Source organism: Tachysurus vachellii, chromosome 11 (genome assembly GCF_030014155.1).
Source record: "Tachysurus vachellii isolate PV-2020 chromosome 11, HZAU_Pvac_v1, whole genome shotgun sequence".
In the NCBI taxonomy this organism is placed as follows: Eukaryota; Metazoa; Chordata; class Actinopteri; order Siluriformes; family Bagridae; genus Tachysurus; species Tachysurus vachellii.
The window spans coordinates 18859173-18876468 of record NC_083470.1 but is presented as its reverse complement, the minus strand read 5'-3'; the positions used below and the strand labels follow the sequence as shown (position 1 = coordinate 18876468).

Here is a 17296-nt window from a genome sequence, read left to right as displayed (position 1 = left end):
TGCAAGGTGTAGGTGGACCTCTATGCAGGGACAGGATGCACTGGTCCACTGGTTACTGCATAACTTTAATGCTCTAATGCTGATACAACCCACAATGCAAAGAATTGCACAAAATTCATTGTCCTTGTCCTTGAGTTGGCCAAATGGAAGGAGAGATTTGGCATTTGGTTTAAATTACAAACTTATTGCTACGAATAGCAAACAGAGAACTGGAACCTGGTATTCAAGCAAACACTCCTGGAAGCAAGAGCATGTACTACACAGGTGAACCTCAATGAGGTGAACCTCATTGATTAGATCCAATACACTGATTGATTCCCAAACTTCTTATAGGGACTTCTAAAACTCAAAATTATAACAATATTTTAATAGGTGAAATGCTTCTTTACCTGTTCAAATTCCCTAAGAACCTATTGTGGAATCTTCCTTTTGCTGTACTCACTTAACACCCACTTTTACAAAATAAATCCAAGATGTTGAACTGAAACAGGTGTCTGAATGCATCAAAATAACATCCTTTGAGAATTTCATTTCCTCTTTAAATTATATGTAGTGTTATGTAAGGGGGGCACGGTGGCTTAGTGGTTAGCACGTTCGCCTCACACCACCAGGGTTGGGGGTTCGATTCCCGCCTCCGCCTTGTGTGTGTGGAGTTTGCATGTTCTCCCCGTGCCTCGGGGGTTTCCTCCGGGTACTCCGGTTTCCTCCCCCGGTCCAAAGACATGTATGGTAGGTGTGCCCTGCGATGGGTTGCACTCCGTCCAGGGTGTATCCTGCCTTGATGCCCGATGACACCTGAGATAGGCACAGGCTCCCCGTGACCCGAGGTAGTTTGGATAAGCAGTAGAAAATGAGTGAGAGTGAGTGAGTAGTGTTATGTAGTTTTTTTTATGTATCACTTCATACAAACTTTTGTGAATTTGAAAGAAATGTGCAGTTTTTAAGCCTATGAAAACATGTACATAAAATTTACTAAAAATGATAAAAGAGGTTTATTTATAATACAGGAACTGAGTTTGCGGTTTCGATCTGTAAGAGAATCTCAAGTATGTCTTGAAGCTCCTCCACATTGCACCTGTGTATGCTGGCCAGGCTGTGATAAAGAGCTAATAATTAACACAGTCAATTAACACAGATTAATTACACAAATATATGAGCTATGTTGGGTAACGGGTGGTGATGGGAGTTAAACAGGAAAATTAAAAAAGGTAAGGTTCAACAGGGTGTAACAGGGTGAGTGTTAACTGGGTTCAACAGAGGATACTGGAGTGGAGTGTAACTTAGAGGTTAAAGGCTTTTCCAAATTGAATCATTTAATGGGGATTTATGGTGACTTTTAAAACCAACAAACCTATATTGAAAACTGTGTAATGTTAAATTAACTGTGAAATAATTTGATGTAGACTATATACAGATTTTTTAGAAAATAAAGATCAACAGACAATATTTGAAAAAAAAGGCATCACAGACAGTTTTGTAAAAAGTTGCCTAGTTTAATACTATAGACTTGTTCTTTTTACATTTTCAAATAGACAAATCAGAATAAAATGTATTAGTGTGTTCTTATATTGTGTGTTCTTATATTATAACTGCTAAGAACATCACGAGTAAAATAATATACAAAACAATCTTTACTGCTCTTTACCGTACTGCTCTCTGTAGCAAATTTAGGTTTAGTTACAGAGCTGTATTGAGTTTTATTAGACTATTATTAGAATGATCTTTTGGCATACATGTAAGTGCTGTTGAAGTGTTTTTTTCCATTCACATTTTACACTCTATTATAGATTGTATATTAACCAGGGCCACCGATTGACAATTTATTACAGCGACAATGTTTTACAATATAAATCGAAACTATCTTTTCAGCAGTTGGTTAAACTACTTACTTACTTACTAATATTACATAAGTAACCCTTTTTACTAATATACTAATACAACCAGTATTACAATACAATACAATACAATAAACAATTTTATCACAAGACAGGATGCTGTTGGCTTTCAGTGTGAAATGTTTTTCCTTCTTTTCAGATAACCTTACACATAATTTTAGCGGTTGAAAATAACACTTTAGATTCTTAGAAACAAGGACTCTGGGCATCTCAGAGAGCAGAAATGGGTTTGATATCACCAATTATTTTGAAGATAGAAACAACTGTGTGAAAAAAAGTTTTTGTAACTTTTCTATGAATATATTGCCTCTAGTAGGCTAGAGAAACAGAGAAATACTTAAAAAAGACTTTTTTTAAAAAACATTTTTAAACTGTAATACAGTATGTACTGTAATATGTGCCATTATACACCACTACAGAGTGTAAGATGAAAAAGACATTCAATGCTGAAATTGGACACCACAAATTAGGTGCAAATTACCAAATGTTTAGCTCAAATTCAGTATTTTTTTATTTTTTATTTCATTTCCAGTCTATCTTTATTATGATAACCTGTTATGCAGAGGTTTATGTGATGTGTATTATTTTCATTGTTCATTTTTTAACCCAGGATGACTTCTGTAGCTTGCACCAGATTAAAACACTGTTGATTAACTAATTTTCACACCTGCTACCAAACACAATGTTGTAAATATGAGTCTGTTCATTTCTTTGGAATTCTCAAAGCAATGATGTGCATATAAAATGAGTTATGTAGCTTTAAGGTGTCTCATAGACCTCTTTGATCTTGTTTTTCTGCAGTATGAGTATTTCAATGCTGTTCTCATCAATGAGGTGGATGAGGAAGGCAATAACGTGGAGCTAGGTGGAGAATTCATCCTGCAGCCTAATGAACATTTCAACAACTTGTCCGTTAACCTCAGCCTCAGTGTGGTACAGGTACCTACCAACATGTACAACAAAGGTATGTTCCTTTATGTCATTTCAAAATATGATAAAAGGATGCTTTAGAAGCACAGAGCTGTATAACATGCATTAGTAATAAACAGAAAAAAATATACCGTAGCATGTTGCAGTTGATTATGGTGTTTTAACCATGATTGAAATTCAAGTTTTATTGGTCACATACATCACTATACACAGTACAATATGCAGTGAAATACTTTTTGGACTGTCAATGTTATAAATAGCTTAATACAGTATATGTAAATAACTCAACTGCACCTTGTATATTGTTTATGTTTTTTTTTTAGGCTTTTGTCTATGTTTATATGTGTGTATAAAGAGAAAAAAATTACAGGATGGCACCTGTAACCACAATAAATCCCTTTTGTTTGTTAGTACACTTGGCAAATAAAGCTGATTCTGATTCTGATCAAATAAATTAAAAAAAAGTAAAAATATACAAAGGATAGAATTACACTAAAAGTTACATATTCCTATAAAGGTTGTCTTGATAATGTTTCAGGCAAATCAGGTAAAAATATGGATAGAGAGAGAGAGAGAGAGAGAGAGAGAGAGAGAGAGAGAGAGAGAGAGAGAGAAATAAATAATCAGTCTCTTTGATGATGATGATGGGTTTTTGGGGTGTCCAATGTCACCTCTGGCTTGCTCATTAGGGATAAATATACAGTTAAATAAAACATTTTATAATATTCCTGTAAAGCTGTTCTGTGACATTAAAACTCATTAAATGTGTTTGTCATGTTAAAAGGTCTAAACAAAGAAAATCAAAATCAATTGAATTGCTTTTACTGCTTACAATATTGACATGTCTATTCTGAATGTTGGTTTTATTTGTCCGAAATCCCAATATGGATTTAATGCTACATTATATGAAGCCTGATGAATTCACATTAAAGCATTCTTTTATTAGCTTATTAGCTTCTCGATTTGATTAGTCTACTTAAATGAACATCAAACTGTTCATCAAAAATGTAGTATCATAAACACTTAACATAATTAAATCTCATTACCAGAAGGATTGTTGCAAAATGAAAGCATATCAGCAATTGTCATACATAATAGACTAAAGAATCTTTCTGAAAACCATCGTAATTTGTCTAATTTTATATTGATATAATAACATTTTTTGATGGACTGTTTTAAATATTTTAAGATTTAAATATCTTAATTGGAAAAATTGTCCCTAGTGTGTGATTGCGTGAGTGAATGAGAGTGTGTGTGTGTGCCCTGCGATGGGTTGGCACTCCGTCCAGGGTGTATCCTGCCTTGATGCCCGATGACGCCTGAGATAGGCACAGGTTCCCCGTGACCCGAGGTAGTTCGGATAAGCGGTAGAAAATGAATGAATGAATGAAATATCTTAATTGTTAGTGATGATGCCAATTATGTGCTTCACATAGTTTTGATTTTAGGAATGAAGTCATGACCTTGGTCAAAACAGAGTGAATATTATTCCTTGTGGAGACCCTGAGTGATACAGACAGTGATCGAGAGAGAGGCAGTCAAAAAACACACACGTGTTCTGCTCTTAAAAAGTGTAAGCCTGATGCCAGAATAAGTGATGAATGACTAAATCTATAATAACACTGAAGATTGCTGTCAAGAGAGATTAATTGCATCTAGATTTTAAGTCAGAGAGAGATCAATGGCATACACACACGCGCACACACACACATACACACATACAAGCCAAGACCAGTTATGTACACACACCTGACCATCATAGCCATATGTAATGTATGACCAAACTGATGCCACAAAGTGTGAAGCACACAACTGTCTAGACCAACTAGTCCCAAACTTGTTCCAGCAAGACCATGCATCTGTGCACAAAGTGGGGTGCATGAAGACACAGTTTGCCAGCGTTGGCATGGAAGAACATGAGTATTCTGCACAAATCCCTTACCTCAACCCATTGAACACCTTTGGGATGAACTAAAAATGGAATGCTTTTGTGGCTGTAGCATTCCAAGAAGAGTGGAGATTATTATAAAAATCAAAATAGGAAAATTATATCTGGAACTGGAAGAATGGGATGTTCAACAATTACATAGGTTTGATGGTTCGGTGTCCACAAATCTTTGCCAATGTTCAGCAGTGTATGTTCACAGAGAGAGAACGAGAGAGAGAGAGAGAGAGAGAGAGAGAGAGATTGTGGCTTCAGGAACGCTGGATAATAATTATGATCGAATTATGCAATCAGCCAATCATGTTTGTTCCACCCTGTAAGTGGAATAACATCAATCTAAGACTCCTTTAGACACAAGTTGGAAATTGCAACTGAAATTGAATTTTTTTCCTTTATTTTGATGATCAGTTGCATTAATGTACAGTTGTACAGTTATGAATATGCAAGTGCACACATGTTCCTAATAAAGTTGTTTGTCAGTGTATATTGTTTCATTAGAGCAGTTTGTATAAAAATGTTTTTATGCATGTAATGGATATATTACACTAATCACAACCTTTAAAGCTTAAAATAGTCCTTTAATTCTTCTCAGTAAATATTTCACCCATTCAGTTTCATTATTCTATTATTACCAAGAGTTCTCCGGAGTCCTATTTTCAACAGTTAGGCAATAGTATTTTAGAAGGCATTATCTAAGCTGAAACAAATAACAGCAAATGTGAGCTTTTGTTAGAGATTTTACAGAGTTTACATGACTAAATAGGACCTGTCGAGGGGTGGAATATGTTAGGCTGCAAGTGAACAGGCAGTTCTCAAAGTTGATGTGTTGGAAGATGAGTCCTAGCTTCTTTAAAAGGGCCCGTCTGGTGTTCCCTTTATGCAGTTGTTTGTACCTACCAAAAGTGGTCCAAGAAAGGCTAGCCTGTCTGGTTCAATCCCAAAGACGAGCTCCTGTAGCACAAACTGCTGAAAATATCAGTTCTTCTTGTGATAGAAAAGTGTCAGAACACACATAACACCGCAGTTTGCTGCAAAATAGTCTCCCATACTGACCCCTTTCCACCACCAAAAGCACCACATACAATGCATCTTAACTGGACCAGGGATCAGCGAAAGAAGGTAAGCTGGTCTGATGAATCATGTTGGCTTTTACATCATGTGGATGGCAAGGTGAAGAGATGGCTACAGGATTTACTATGAGGCAAGCCATTAGCGGCAAGATGGAGGATGCTCTTGGCAAAGTTCTATTGTGAATCCTTGAAGCCTGGCATTCATGTGGAAGGGCCTTTGACTCAAACTTAAAACATACTAGAGACCAAGTACACCTCTTCATGGCAACAGTATTTCCTAATGGCAGTGACCTACAGTATTTCAGCAGGATCATGCTGATTGCCACACTGCAAAAATTGTTTAGGAATGGTTAAAGAACATGATAAAGTGTTCAAGGTGTTGCCTTCAGAATTAGATATTCCATTCAATCTGATTTTGGATTGATCTCAGTCTGATCTATGGGATGTGCTGGACAAAGGCAAAAAAATTAGATCCATGGAGGTCCCACCTTAAAAATTAGAGGACTCAAAGGATCTGCTGCTTATGTCTTAACAAGTGATCAGAGACTAAAAATATGGCTTAGTTTGTGGTTGGTGACTTAAGTGGTTAAGGCTTTGGGTTGTTGATTAGAAGGTTGGGGTTCAAACCACACAACTACCGAGCTACCACTGTGGGGCCCTTGAGCAAGGCTATTAACCATATCTGCTCCATTGATGCTGTATCATAGCTGCCTCTGTGCTCTGATCCCAACTTCCATAGCTGGGATAAAATTCTGCTGTAATGTGTGGCAATAATAAAAGTTTCTTCTAGTTGTTAGAGTTTTTTTAACCTACTAAATATTAAACAAATTAAACTAAATGAATGATTTTCTTGCCCCACATGGAATTAGAATTAATCATAATTATAATTAATGGAATATAAATGTAATTGGATATAAAATCATAAAATAAATATTAAAATAAATGGACCTGGCATAAATGTAATTGACAGTATGAATGTACAGCATGGGCTATAAGAAAATTAGCATGCATTTTCTTCCCAGGGTTTTTCACATAACTATTAATGATGCTGAATAACTTCTGAATAAGCCAGAATAACTTCTTGTTATCAGCGATTAAAATGATTTGGATGAAAACTTATGTCAGTTTATTTTTTGAAAGACGGGGCTTAGCAATGCTAGTAGATTTATGTCATAGCTTTTCTCCTCTAGTGTAGCAACATTCCTGGAATTTGTAAGCACCTTTTTCTTACACCAACTAAAAAGATCTAAGAACTAAGATCTAAAAGGTAGAACAGCAAGGTGTATGTAATGTGTGTAATACAGTGGCCAGGATGAATACACAATGACAATCCCAGCACTGCTGCTTTACCACACTCATGTTTTCACAAAATGTTTAAAACACTTGTTAACAAAAGAACATGTTCATTTAGTACCATTCAAATGGAAAGTTAGAGCTTTGTTGGTGAACTGGATGCTGACCTTCTGTAAGCAATTATTGTTATTATCACCTCCATAAAATCATCCCCATGATAGCAATGATACTAACTATGCCTGATTTGGATAATTAACATGAAGGATCTGATATTTTCATTTTTCAAAATCCTGTGAGGTTGTGAGCACTGTGTTTATTTTTTGAATGTTGAATGATCCAGAGTTTGCATAATTGCCTTAGATAGGGTAATTGTTAATAATTACAATAATGAAACACCTAATATAGATTTGGTGTGAGAGGCAGACTGAGACAAAGTGTGTGTGGTGTGTGTGTGTGTTTTAGGGGTTTCAGGGATGAGTCAAAGAACTCATGTGTATCATTCAAATTTAAAAAAAAAAAAAAAAAATAGGAATTAGAATCTTTTTTCTGTATCTTTAATAGATAGCTTACATTAATCACTAAGCCTAAGGATCTTCTAAACATCCATGAAGAGCAGATGATGAACATTTCCGGCTCCTTCTTTTCATCGAAATGTTTTAATTTCACCCTTTTCAACTGTGTTAGGAAGGTGTTAAAAACATACTCATAATTTCTAGTGGTAAAAGAGTTTCTTTTAACTTTTCTGTCTGCTTAATCTACTTCTGAGAGATTTCAGGAGGCCTGTTTTTCAAAGTTTTTTTTTATTTATAATTTCTGCTAAAATCAGCAGAAAGGTCTGGTTTTGTTAGCAATGAATAAAAGTATACTCTTTGACTTAAAACAACTTGAATGTAAAAGGAAGAAGCACACAGTAAAGCACAAACCAATAAGGGTGCGTGCATACAAGGGTGAAATGGGACACATGTGAGGGTAAATGGGGCATGTGTTGTGAGGGGCTGGTGGGTAATTTAATCAAGTGCTTGGCTTAGCAGAATCAATACAGCTGCTACAAAATATAGGTGATGAAATGACAAAAATATTCTTAAGTAATAATATATACTGTGTAAGTATCCAGTCAGGTCTATAAACATTTGGTCATTGGAAAATTATAATTCTACTACTGTATATTAGAGTTGAAGTTAAATAATACACACAGTATGGGCAAAGTTCCAGCTTTAATTCAAGGGTGTTTACATCCAAATCTGGTGAATAGTGTAGGAATATAGCACTTTTTAATATATGTGATCCTCCCTTTACTACGGTTTACTTTAGTTCCTGTTTGCTCTGGAAGTAATACGCCCATCCATATGAATGGATTCATACTTTGGATCATGATTCCTTTCTTTCTACATACTCTTTTCTTCCCATCATTTTAGCCAAGTTAATTTTTGCTCAACTTTGTTCAGTTTTTTATAGGCTTTTTAGAATTTGGTAATCTGGTATTCTAGTTCTAAGGCTTGCCAGTGGTTTACATCTTGTGTTAAACCCTCTCTATTTACTCAGGTGAAGTTTTCACTTGATTGACACAAGGGTGTTCTTGATCTGGCCAACTGTTGTGAAAGGCTTTTTCTTCAACAGGGACAGAAATTTGTCATCTACAACAGCATTCTTTTGAACATTTTATTTTTCCTGAGTGCAGGTGTGCAGTCTTTCTTTTTAAATCTGTACTACATAGAGATTTTTCAGTCTTTCTTCACTAGCAGTGACAGATCTTTGGTCTCTGGAGTTAACAGCAACAGATTCCTAATCCAAATGCCACACTTGAAGTCCACTGTAGAACTTATTAGGGCCTTGGCATGTGAAGGGGACCAGAAACACTTGAAAAACAGAGATAATAGAAGGTTAATTGAGCTTTGGACTCTCATTTATCCACTCCACATTTTCAGTGCACAAAACTCAAAACAGTTCAAGAGAAACAGACTTGTAGCTTTTTTTCCCATCAAGTACAAGTTCATACTCTGATCTGCCTGCTTAATCTCTCTCTCTCTCTCTCTCTCTCTCTCTCTCTCTCTCTCTCTCTCTCTCTCTCTCTCTCTCTCTCTCTCTCTCTCTCTCTCTCTCTCTCTCTCTCTCTCTCTCTCTCTCTTTCTCTGACACTGGCTATGGCATATACTGATGGCACAATGAAACACATATAAGACAATTTTACAGTAATAAGCTTCAGTTAATGTTTATCAAAAGAATGAGGAAAAATATAAAACTTCTGATGTTTTGTCGATGAGAGAAGTCATAGGAGAGTGTCAGACCGGATTGAGCGGACAATAATTAATCAATAATCAAATTATTTCTTGCTTTATTAATTATTTATTATATTCTTTAATTATATATATATATATATATATATATATATATATATATATATATATATATATATATATATATATATATATATTCATATTCATATGATATGAATGATCAGTCAGTTAAACAAACACTTTATCTGTGCTGGGTCTGCATTTGAAAGTTCAAATGTAAATGCACCTGTCCCATTTTCTGCCACCACTGCAACTGATAGTAATCTGGATTTGTTTGATTTTAAAACTATTTCAGTTGCGCAAGTTAGTGAAGCTCTGAAAGGCATTGACCACAAAAAATCTGCAGGTCCTGACAATCTGGATCCTTATCTCCTAAAGGTAGCGGTAGATGTTATTGCTGAGCCTATTACTCACATTTTTAATTTGAGTCTTATGTCCAATTCAATACCCCAAATCTGGAAAGCTGCTTATGTTCTCCCCTTATTTAAAGGTGGAGACCCCTCAGAGCTAAATAATTACCGTCCAATTTCCAAACTCTCAATCCTGGCTAAGATCTTTGAATTGCAGGTAAATTTACAGGTCAAACAGTTCTTACTTGATAATATTTTAAACAATTTTCAATCTGGTTTTAGAACTGGCCACAGTACTATTACTGCTGCTATGGTGGTAATAAATGATCTTATTTGTGCCTTGGATAGGAAACAACATTGTGCTGCTTTATTTGTAGATCTATCCAAGGCGTTTGATTCCGTAGATTATGAATTGTTGCTAAACAAACTTAGGGATATGGGTTTCAGTCCCAGTGCTGTTAAATGGTTTAGACACTATTTTGTAGATAGAATTCAGTGTGCCTATGCAGAGGGCCACAAATCTGAGTTTCTTGGGATATCTAAAGGGGTCCCTCAGGGGTCCATTTTGGGACCTATTCTGTTCTCTATTTTTATAAATGATTTAGGTAAGGATGTTCAAGCAAAAATACACTTTTATGCTGATGACACTGTCATTTATACATATGCTCCTTCTATAGCACAGGCTGTGCAAGAGCTTCAGACTGCATTTCAGTCATTACAAACTGCTCTGCTCAATTTAAAATTGGGTTTAAATCCTCAGAAAACTGAGTACATGGTCTTTTCAAAAACTCGCCCACAGCTGATTGATGATCTTAGCATTTTTACGACTGATGGTAATTCCATTGAAAGGGTACCCACATACAAGTACTTGGGTATATGGATAGACGACAAACTTTTATTTAATGTACATATTGCTAATTTAGTTAAGAAGCTCAAAATAAAGATTGGCTTTTATTTTAGAAATAAATCTAGTTTTACATTTAATGCCAAAAAGAAAACTTGTGGAAGCTACCTTCCTGTCTGTCATTGATTATGGTGACATACTGTATTATATATGCACGCAGCCTCCTCCATCTTACGGAGCCTTGATTCAGTGTATCATTCATCTCTACGCGTTATTACAAATGCAAAGTCCCTTACTCACCATTGTATTCTTTATGATCTGGTGGGTTGGACATCACTGACCACTCGCAGAAAACAGCATTGGTATATTTTTATATATAAAGCCATGCTAGGTAAACTTCCAGCTTACCTCTGTAGCCTCCTCTGTCTCAATTCTGCTAGTTATCAGCTACGCTCTTCCAAGTGGTTGCTTTTTAATGTACCCACGTTTTGGACAGATTTGGGGAAAACTGCATTTTCATACTATGCACCATGGGCATGGAATAACATGGGTCCTTGTATTGTATGATTGTATGTATGTATGTTTTTACTATGTTGTGTTTATATATGGCTGCTACCTTGGCCAGGTCTCTCTTGTAAAAGAGATTTTTGATCTCAATGAGACTTCCTGGTAAAATAAAGGTAAATAAAAATAAATAAAGTATTATTTTCTTATGTATATATATATATATATATATATATATATATATATATATATATATATATATATATATATATATATTTATTTTAATTTATTTAATTTATTATTTATTATTATATGTAAATGAGGCAAAAAGGCAAATTCTTACTGAATAAGTGATCAGAATTGATAATCAATCTAGTAAGATAATCTAGTAAGAAAAATTTGGAATGAGCAGCAGCAATTTGTTCTTTATTCCTAGAGGGAAGATGAACAGCAAAATGGCCAATTTTTTATTAAAATACACACTCTACCCAACTTCTTGTGAAAGGGAAAATCTTTCACAAATTCGATATGGAACATTACACCAGTCATTTAGGGAAGTAAATTGGACTTAGAAAAAAATGAACTTCTCATTTGGGAAAAGATTTTCTCTCTCTCTCTCTCTCTCTCTCTCTCTCTCTCTCTCTCTCTCTCTCTCTCTCTCTCTCTCTCTCTATTTATTCTTTTTCTCTCATCATACTGGATGTAATGGTTTATAAAAGCAGCCTGAAGTCTTTTTAGAATCTTACCACACAATTTCCATAATGATAGATGCTGAGCAGTGGGGAATCTCCATTTATGAGGGCCATAGAAAGTGTATAACAAACATTAATGTTTGTGTGATCTGGTGAATAATGCATTGATGTTGATGGTAATGATGATGGAGTTTGCCATTAATGTGGGTATTTATGTAGAAGTTCCAGCTGATTTCATATTTCCTTAAAGGAATTCAGATATGGAAATATATTTTTTTGCTCATTTCCTTATTGATTCTTCCCATTTCATGATCTTTCTTTTCACAATGATTTTTTGACAAATTCCAACCGTTTGTCAATTTGTCCCTGGTTCATGAGATTCATGGCACTTTTTTAGCATAGAGATTGGATTCGTAACCGCAGCATATCTTACATGTTTCTGTTTTATTTCATATTCATTTCTCCAGTCTTATTCATTCTCATTTCCTCTGTTTCCATTCCCTCAATGCAAAGTCTCTCTTAAAATGATAATCAGAGATAGCTACATTGTGTGGGATAGAGTTAAGAGAGCATAGTGGCTTTTGAATCTTCACTGAGAAGCTGGATTAGGTTTAAAATAACTATTGCCTAGTGTCATTTTGTGATTTGATATACAGCTGATGCATGGGGTTTATGAGCTTCAGATGATGTCTAGCAGATTATCTTTTTTTTTGGCAAAGCTAGAAAAGCACTAGCGGTACCTGTCAACTGCTCTTTCAAGTGTGTGTTATGGTTTTATTTAACTGACTAATTTAGGTTTCAGTGCAAATCCATTTGCTTTTTCCAACCACACAAAGCTAAGATGTTCATAGGATATGTGTAACCAGCAGTTGGGAGTTTTATGGCAGGTTTTGCAGGTAGGAAGCAACATTGTTTTATCATGCCTCATTCATATATGTACAAAATGATTGACACCCTTTAGTTAACTGTTATATATTTAGTTATCTGGTAATATACTTGAAGTACATGTGGGTGTTGTGGATGTTGCTTGGTTCCCAGATTGAATGTCTAACTGTTCCTGAAAGTGTCTTCAGATTGGCAAATGCAAACTAGTAATTCTTTGTAATTAAGACTAGGTAGGATATATAGGTAGGTGTCATAAAAGAAAAACAGAAAAATATTTTAGCTGAGTATTCTCCTTTTTTTTTTTACTATAGGTTGGTTAATATAGCATTGAAATGTCTTTGTTCTCTGTCAGCATATTATATCACTATATATTTCTATTACATATTCAAATCTACCTCATTTAGACTATATTGGAACCACACTTATTGAAACATGGAATGCACCTAACCTGAATGATGGTTCTGACTTGCATACCATTTAAATATAATATTGAAATGTGCTGTTTTTGATTAGACTACACCAGAAAGCAAGAACCCTATTTTTGTAGCATTTCTGGCTATACAACACTATAAGAAGAAAAATCACTAGAAACATAATATTGTGGTTAATACCACTTTTACCACCATTTCATTCTTTCACATGCTTAACGTGTAAAATGAATACCTTCTGCAATGTTTTGGCCTTGGCTTAAGTGGGATAATGCAAATATCATTTTGATTTAAGCAGGTGTTACATCAGCTTTGCTCTGTACCATTACGGGCAATTTTAATATATTAAATTCATTTAATTAGGCTAAAATAGGCAATTGATTATTCAAGGTTTTATTCAAAAATTTGGGTCAGCTAACCTTAACCCCCATGCTACGAGCAATTTGTTCCATGGATCTGAGTATTAGTCCATATTAAGTACAAGAAGGATACTGTCAGCAGCCCCATTGCTGTGATTTTCTATTCCTCTTTGCAATATTGCACAAAAAAAAAGCAAATGGTATGATAAATGACCAAACTGACAAAGACTTGGCTGGCAAACAGTGTTGTTTACTTTATTACAGATATTACGACTACGTTTAAAACAAAGGAAGTAAATGTTTTTAAAATCTTGAATACGCATAAAGTATATACCAAAACCAATCAGCCATAAAAAAAACATTTTCTAAATATTGTGTAGGTCCTCCTGTGTCTTCAAAATAGCTCTGACCTGACCTCTGACCTCTGGCATGGACCAGAACTTTGAAGGTGTGCTGTGGTATCTGGCATTACGACATTTGCAGCAGATCCCTAGTCCCTAGTCCTATACGTTTTGAGGTGTGTCCTACATTGATCAGTCCTCTTTCCTTACAAATTTTGTAGTGTGGAAAGGCGCATTATCCTGCTGAACTAGGCCAGTGTAATTACAGGCAACAATGGTATGGTCGGTTTTACCTGTCAAAGTATCAATCACAGTGTGATTGCATGAGTGAATGAGAGTGTGTGTGCCCTGCGATGGGTTGGCACTCCGTCCATGGTGTATCCTGCCTTGATGCCCGATGACGCCTGAGATAGGCACAGGCTCCCCGTGACACGAGGTAGTTCGGATAAGCAGTAGAAAATGAGTGAGAGTGAGTGAGTATCAATCACATGCAAGGTCCCTAGGTTTTCAGTGATCCACACAACCATGCCACCTTCGACCATTGGTCCATGGTCCAGTTCTGATACCCATGTGTTCATTCTAGGTGGGCAAAAGCAAGCATGAGCACTCTGCAACCAGTCTGTTGCTACACAGAAAGTTGTGATATTCTGCGGTTTTGACAACTTTCTATCATAGTTAGCATTAACTTTTTCAGCAATTTGTGCTACAGTAGGAATCTGGCCACCCGGACTAGCCTTCTTTCTTTATGTGCATCTGTTATCTGTGGGTGCCCATGACTCTGTCACCAATTTACTGATTGCCTTTTCTTAGACTACTTTAGACAAGTCCTGAGTTTTTGGAGATGCACTGACCCAGTCAAGTAGCCCTCACAAATTCACCTATGTCAATGTTGGTCAGATTCTTACACTTTCCCATTTTTTTCTTATTTCACCATGTTAACTTCAAGACTGTTCACATGCTGCCTAATATATTCCACCCCTTGACATATGCCATAACAATGAGAGAATCATTGTTATCAGTGTTTTTTTAAATTGTTTTAATGTTATGACTGACAGGTATACATACACAGTGTAATACAGTAGGGATGTGTAATCTTGAGATATGATTTATTGCTTATAACATTGCTATAGTATCATAATATGCAGTATTATTATTAAGTTTCTGTGTAAATTGTACAGCAAAACATGTGCTTCTGCTTTCTGTCTGTTTCTCTCTTTTGTTTTCTTAGACTCAGCAATAGTGAATGGAGTTTACTGGTCTGAGGCACTTAATAAAATCTTTGTGGATAACTTTGAGAGAGACCCATCCCTCATATGGCAGTACTTTGGCAGTGCTAAGGGCTTCTTTAGACAATACCCGGGTGAGTACTATGAGTATTATTGAGGGTTGATTTTGTGGAGTCATTTGGTTGGTCTCCAAATACTTTTAGTTACAAAAGAATTAAAATGTTACCTTTAAGTGACTGAGATTAAGATTATGGTTAGGTTTGTGGGTATACATTTATTAACTGGATTAATAATGTTTTCGGGGGGCACGGTGGCTTAGTGGTTAGCACGTTCGCCTCACACCTCCAGGGTTGGGGGTTCGATTCCCGCCTCCGCCTTGTGTGTGTGGAGCCTCGGGGGTTTCCTCCGGGTACTCCGGTTTCCTCCCCCGGTCCAAAGACATGCATGGTAGGTTGATTGGCATTTCTGGAAAAATTGTACGTAGTGTGTGATTGCGTGAGTGAATGAGCGTGTGTGTGTGTGCCCTGCGATGGGTTGGCATTCTGTCCAGGGTGTATCCTGCCTTGATGCCCGATGACGCCTGAGATAGGCACAGGCTCCCCGTGACCCGAGGTAGTTTGGATAAGCGGTAGAAAATGAATGAATGAATAATGTTTTCGGGGATGTCCACACATACATAGTAAGACAAATGTGTGTGTGTGTAAATGACTGATAGTTATTGTGGTGGGATGTAGCATGAGTGTGATTAGACTGCTAGAACTGTCTCCCTCAAAATAGGTAAATCAGGCAAGCTGGTTACAGTTTTTTGATGGGTAGTTAATTTGATGTGCTCATATTCTGTAAAGATAGATTTACATATGTATGTATGCTGGATAGGGCTGTGCCATATCGTATCATCCATGATATACCAGTACAATTTCTCCATATGAAAAGAAATTGTCATTTGCGATACTGACGTGTGCCTTGATACCGATGATATAGTTGATGACTTGTCACAACATGGGCATCTTACATATACAGTATGTATGTAATTAATTACATGATTTATCCAAAGATTCACACTGTCTCTTTGCGTTTTAAATAGAATGCAAGCAGTCATGAACTGCCGGCTACCGAATGGCCTTTTCTGTAATTTAAAGAGTTTGAAGATTTTCATATTTAGCATCAAGCCAAAAACTTCCTTGAAATGTGATCAGCTTTAACATTCTGCATTATAGAGTAGGCTTAACAGTCCTAATGGTTAATTTTCTTTGTATAGGTATAAAGTGGACACCAGATGAACATGGAGTTATAGCATTTGACTGTCGAAATCGGAAATGGTACGCATAGCTACATCTCTTATAGATTTATTTTACTCAAAATTACATGCTGCATACAACATACAACTACTGACACAACTCAATGTTTTTAGGTGAAGCTGTGTAATAGGAACACACGTATTTCTGATAACACAGCCATTACCTTATAGTGTTTCTCTTTGTATGAATGATCATGTGTGTGTGTGTGTGTGTGTCTGTGTGTGTCTGTGTGTGTGTGTGTGTGTAGGTATATTCAAGCAGCTACGTCTCCAAAAGATGTGGTAATTCTAGTGGATGTGAGCGGTAGCATGAAAGGTCTCAGACTGACTATTGCCAAGCAAACGGTGTCTTCCATACTGGATACACTGGGAGATGATGACTTCTTTAATATCATTGCTGTGAGTATTAAATATCAGGTCTGCTGAGCTTGCATTTACAATTACACCAGTTGGTGGATGCTCTTATCTAAAGCGACTTGCAGAACACATGCACACATGCTAGCAGAGATAGTTCAGAGACTAGCAATACCATTAATCAAAAACTATTTTTTTTTTGTAAGTTGTAAGTGTGGAGGTGCGTATTCAGAGATGGTTCAGTCTAATTTTGAAGACAGTGCTGTTCAAACATACTTGGAAAGAGTTATGAGAAAAATCTTAGTGCAGGTCTTTCTTGTATCCTTAGGGATGGTGGGTCAAATTGAGTTGTACTAGTGGTTTAGAAGGAACTAGGTGAAGAGTGCTTTTTAATAAGTACTTTCAGCAATGTGAGTCTGTTTTTGGCTTTGTAGGCCAATTTTAAATCCTATCCAGGGAGCTACAAGAAACCAGTGAAGTGAACTCAGCAATAGATGGATGTAAGAGAATAAGGGAAGACATCCAGCTCCATGTTGGCTGTCAGAAGAGGATCTGCCAAAAATGTCAGCTGCCACAAATTAGCTAGGGG

General features: G+C 36.2%; 1 protein-coding gene across 1 annotated transcript in view; it reads left to right on the top strand.

The window, feature by feature from the left end:
• Nucleotides 1-17296, top strand: part of cacna2d3a (calcium channel, voltage-dependent, alpha 2/delta subunit 3a) — a 210801-nt gene that overhangs the window by 75824 nt on the left and 117681 nt on the right. Inside the window, exons 5-8 of the mRNA XM_060881760.1 lie at nt 2697-2859; nt 15059-15190; nt 16315-16375; nt 16602-16752. Of these exons, the coding sequence (XP_060737743.1) occupies nt 2697-2859; nt 15059-15190; nt 16315-16375; nt 16602-16752 (507 nt within the window). The remainder of the gene's footprint in view (nt 1-2696; nt 2860-15058; nt 15191-16314; nt 16376-16601; nt 16753-17296) is intronic.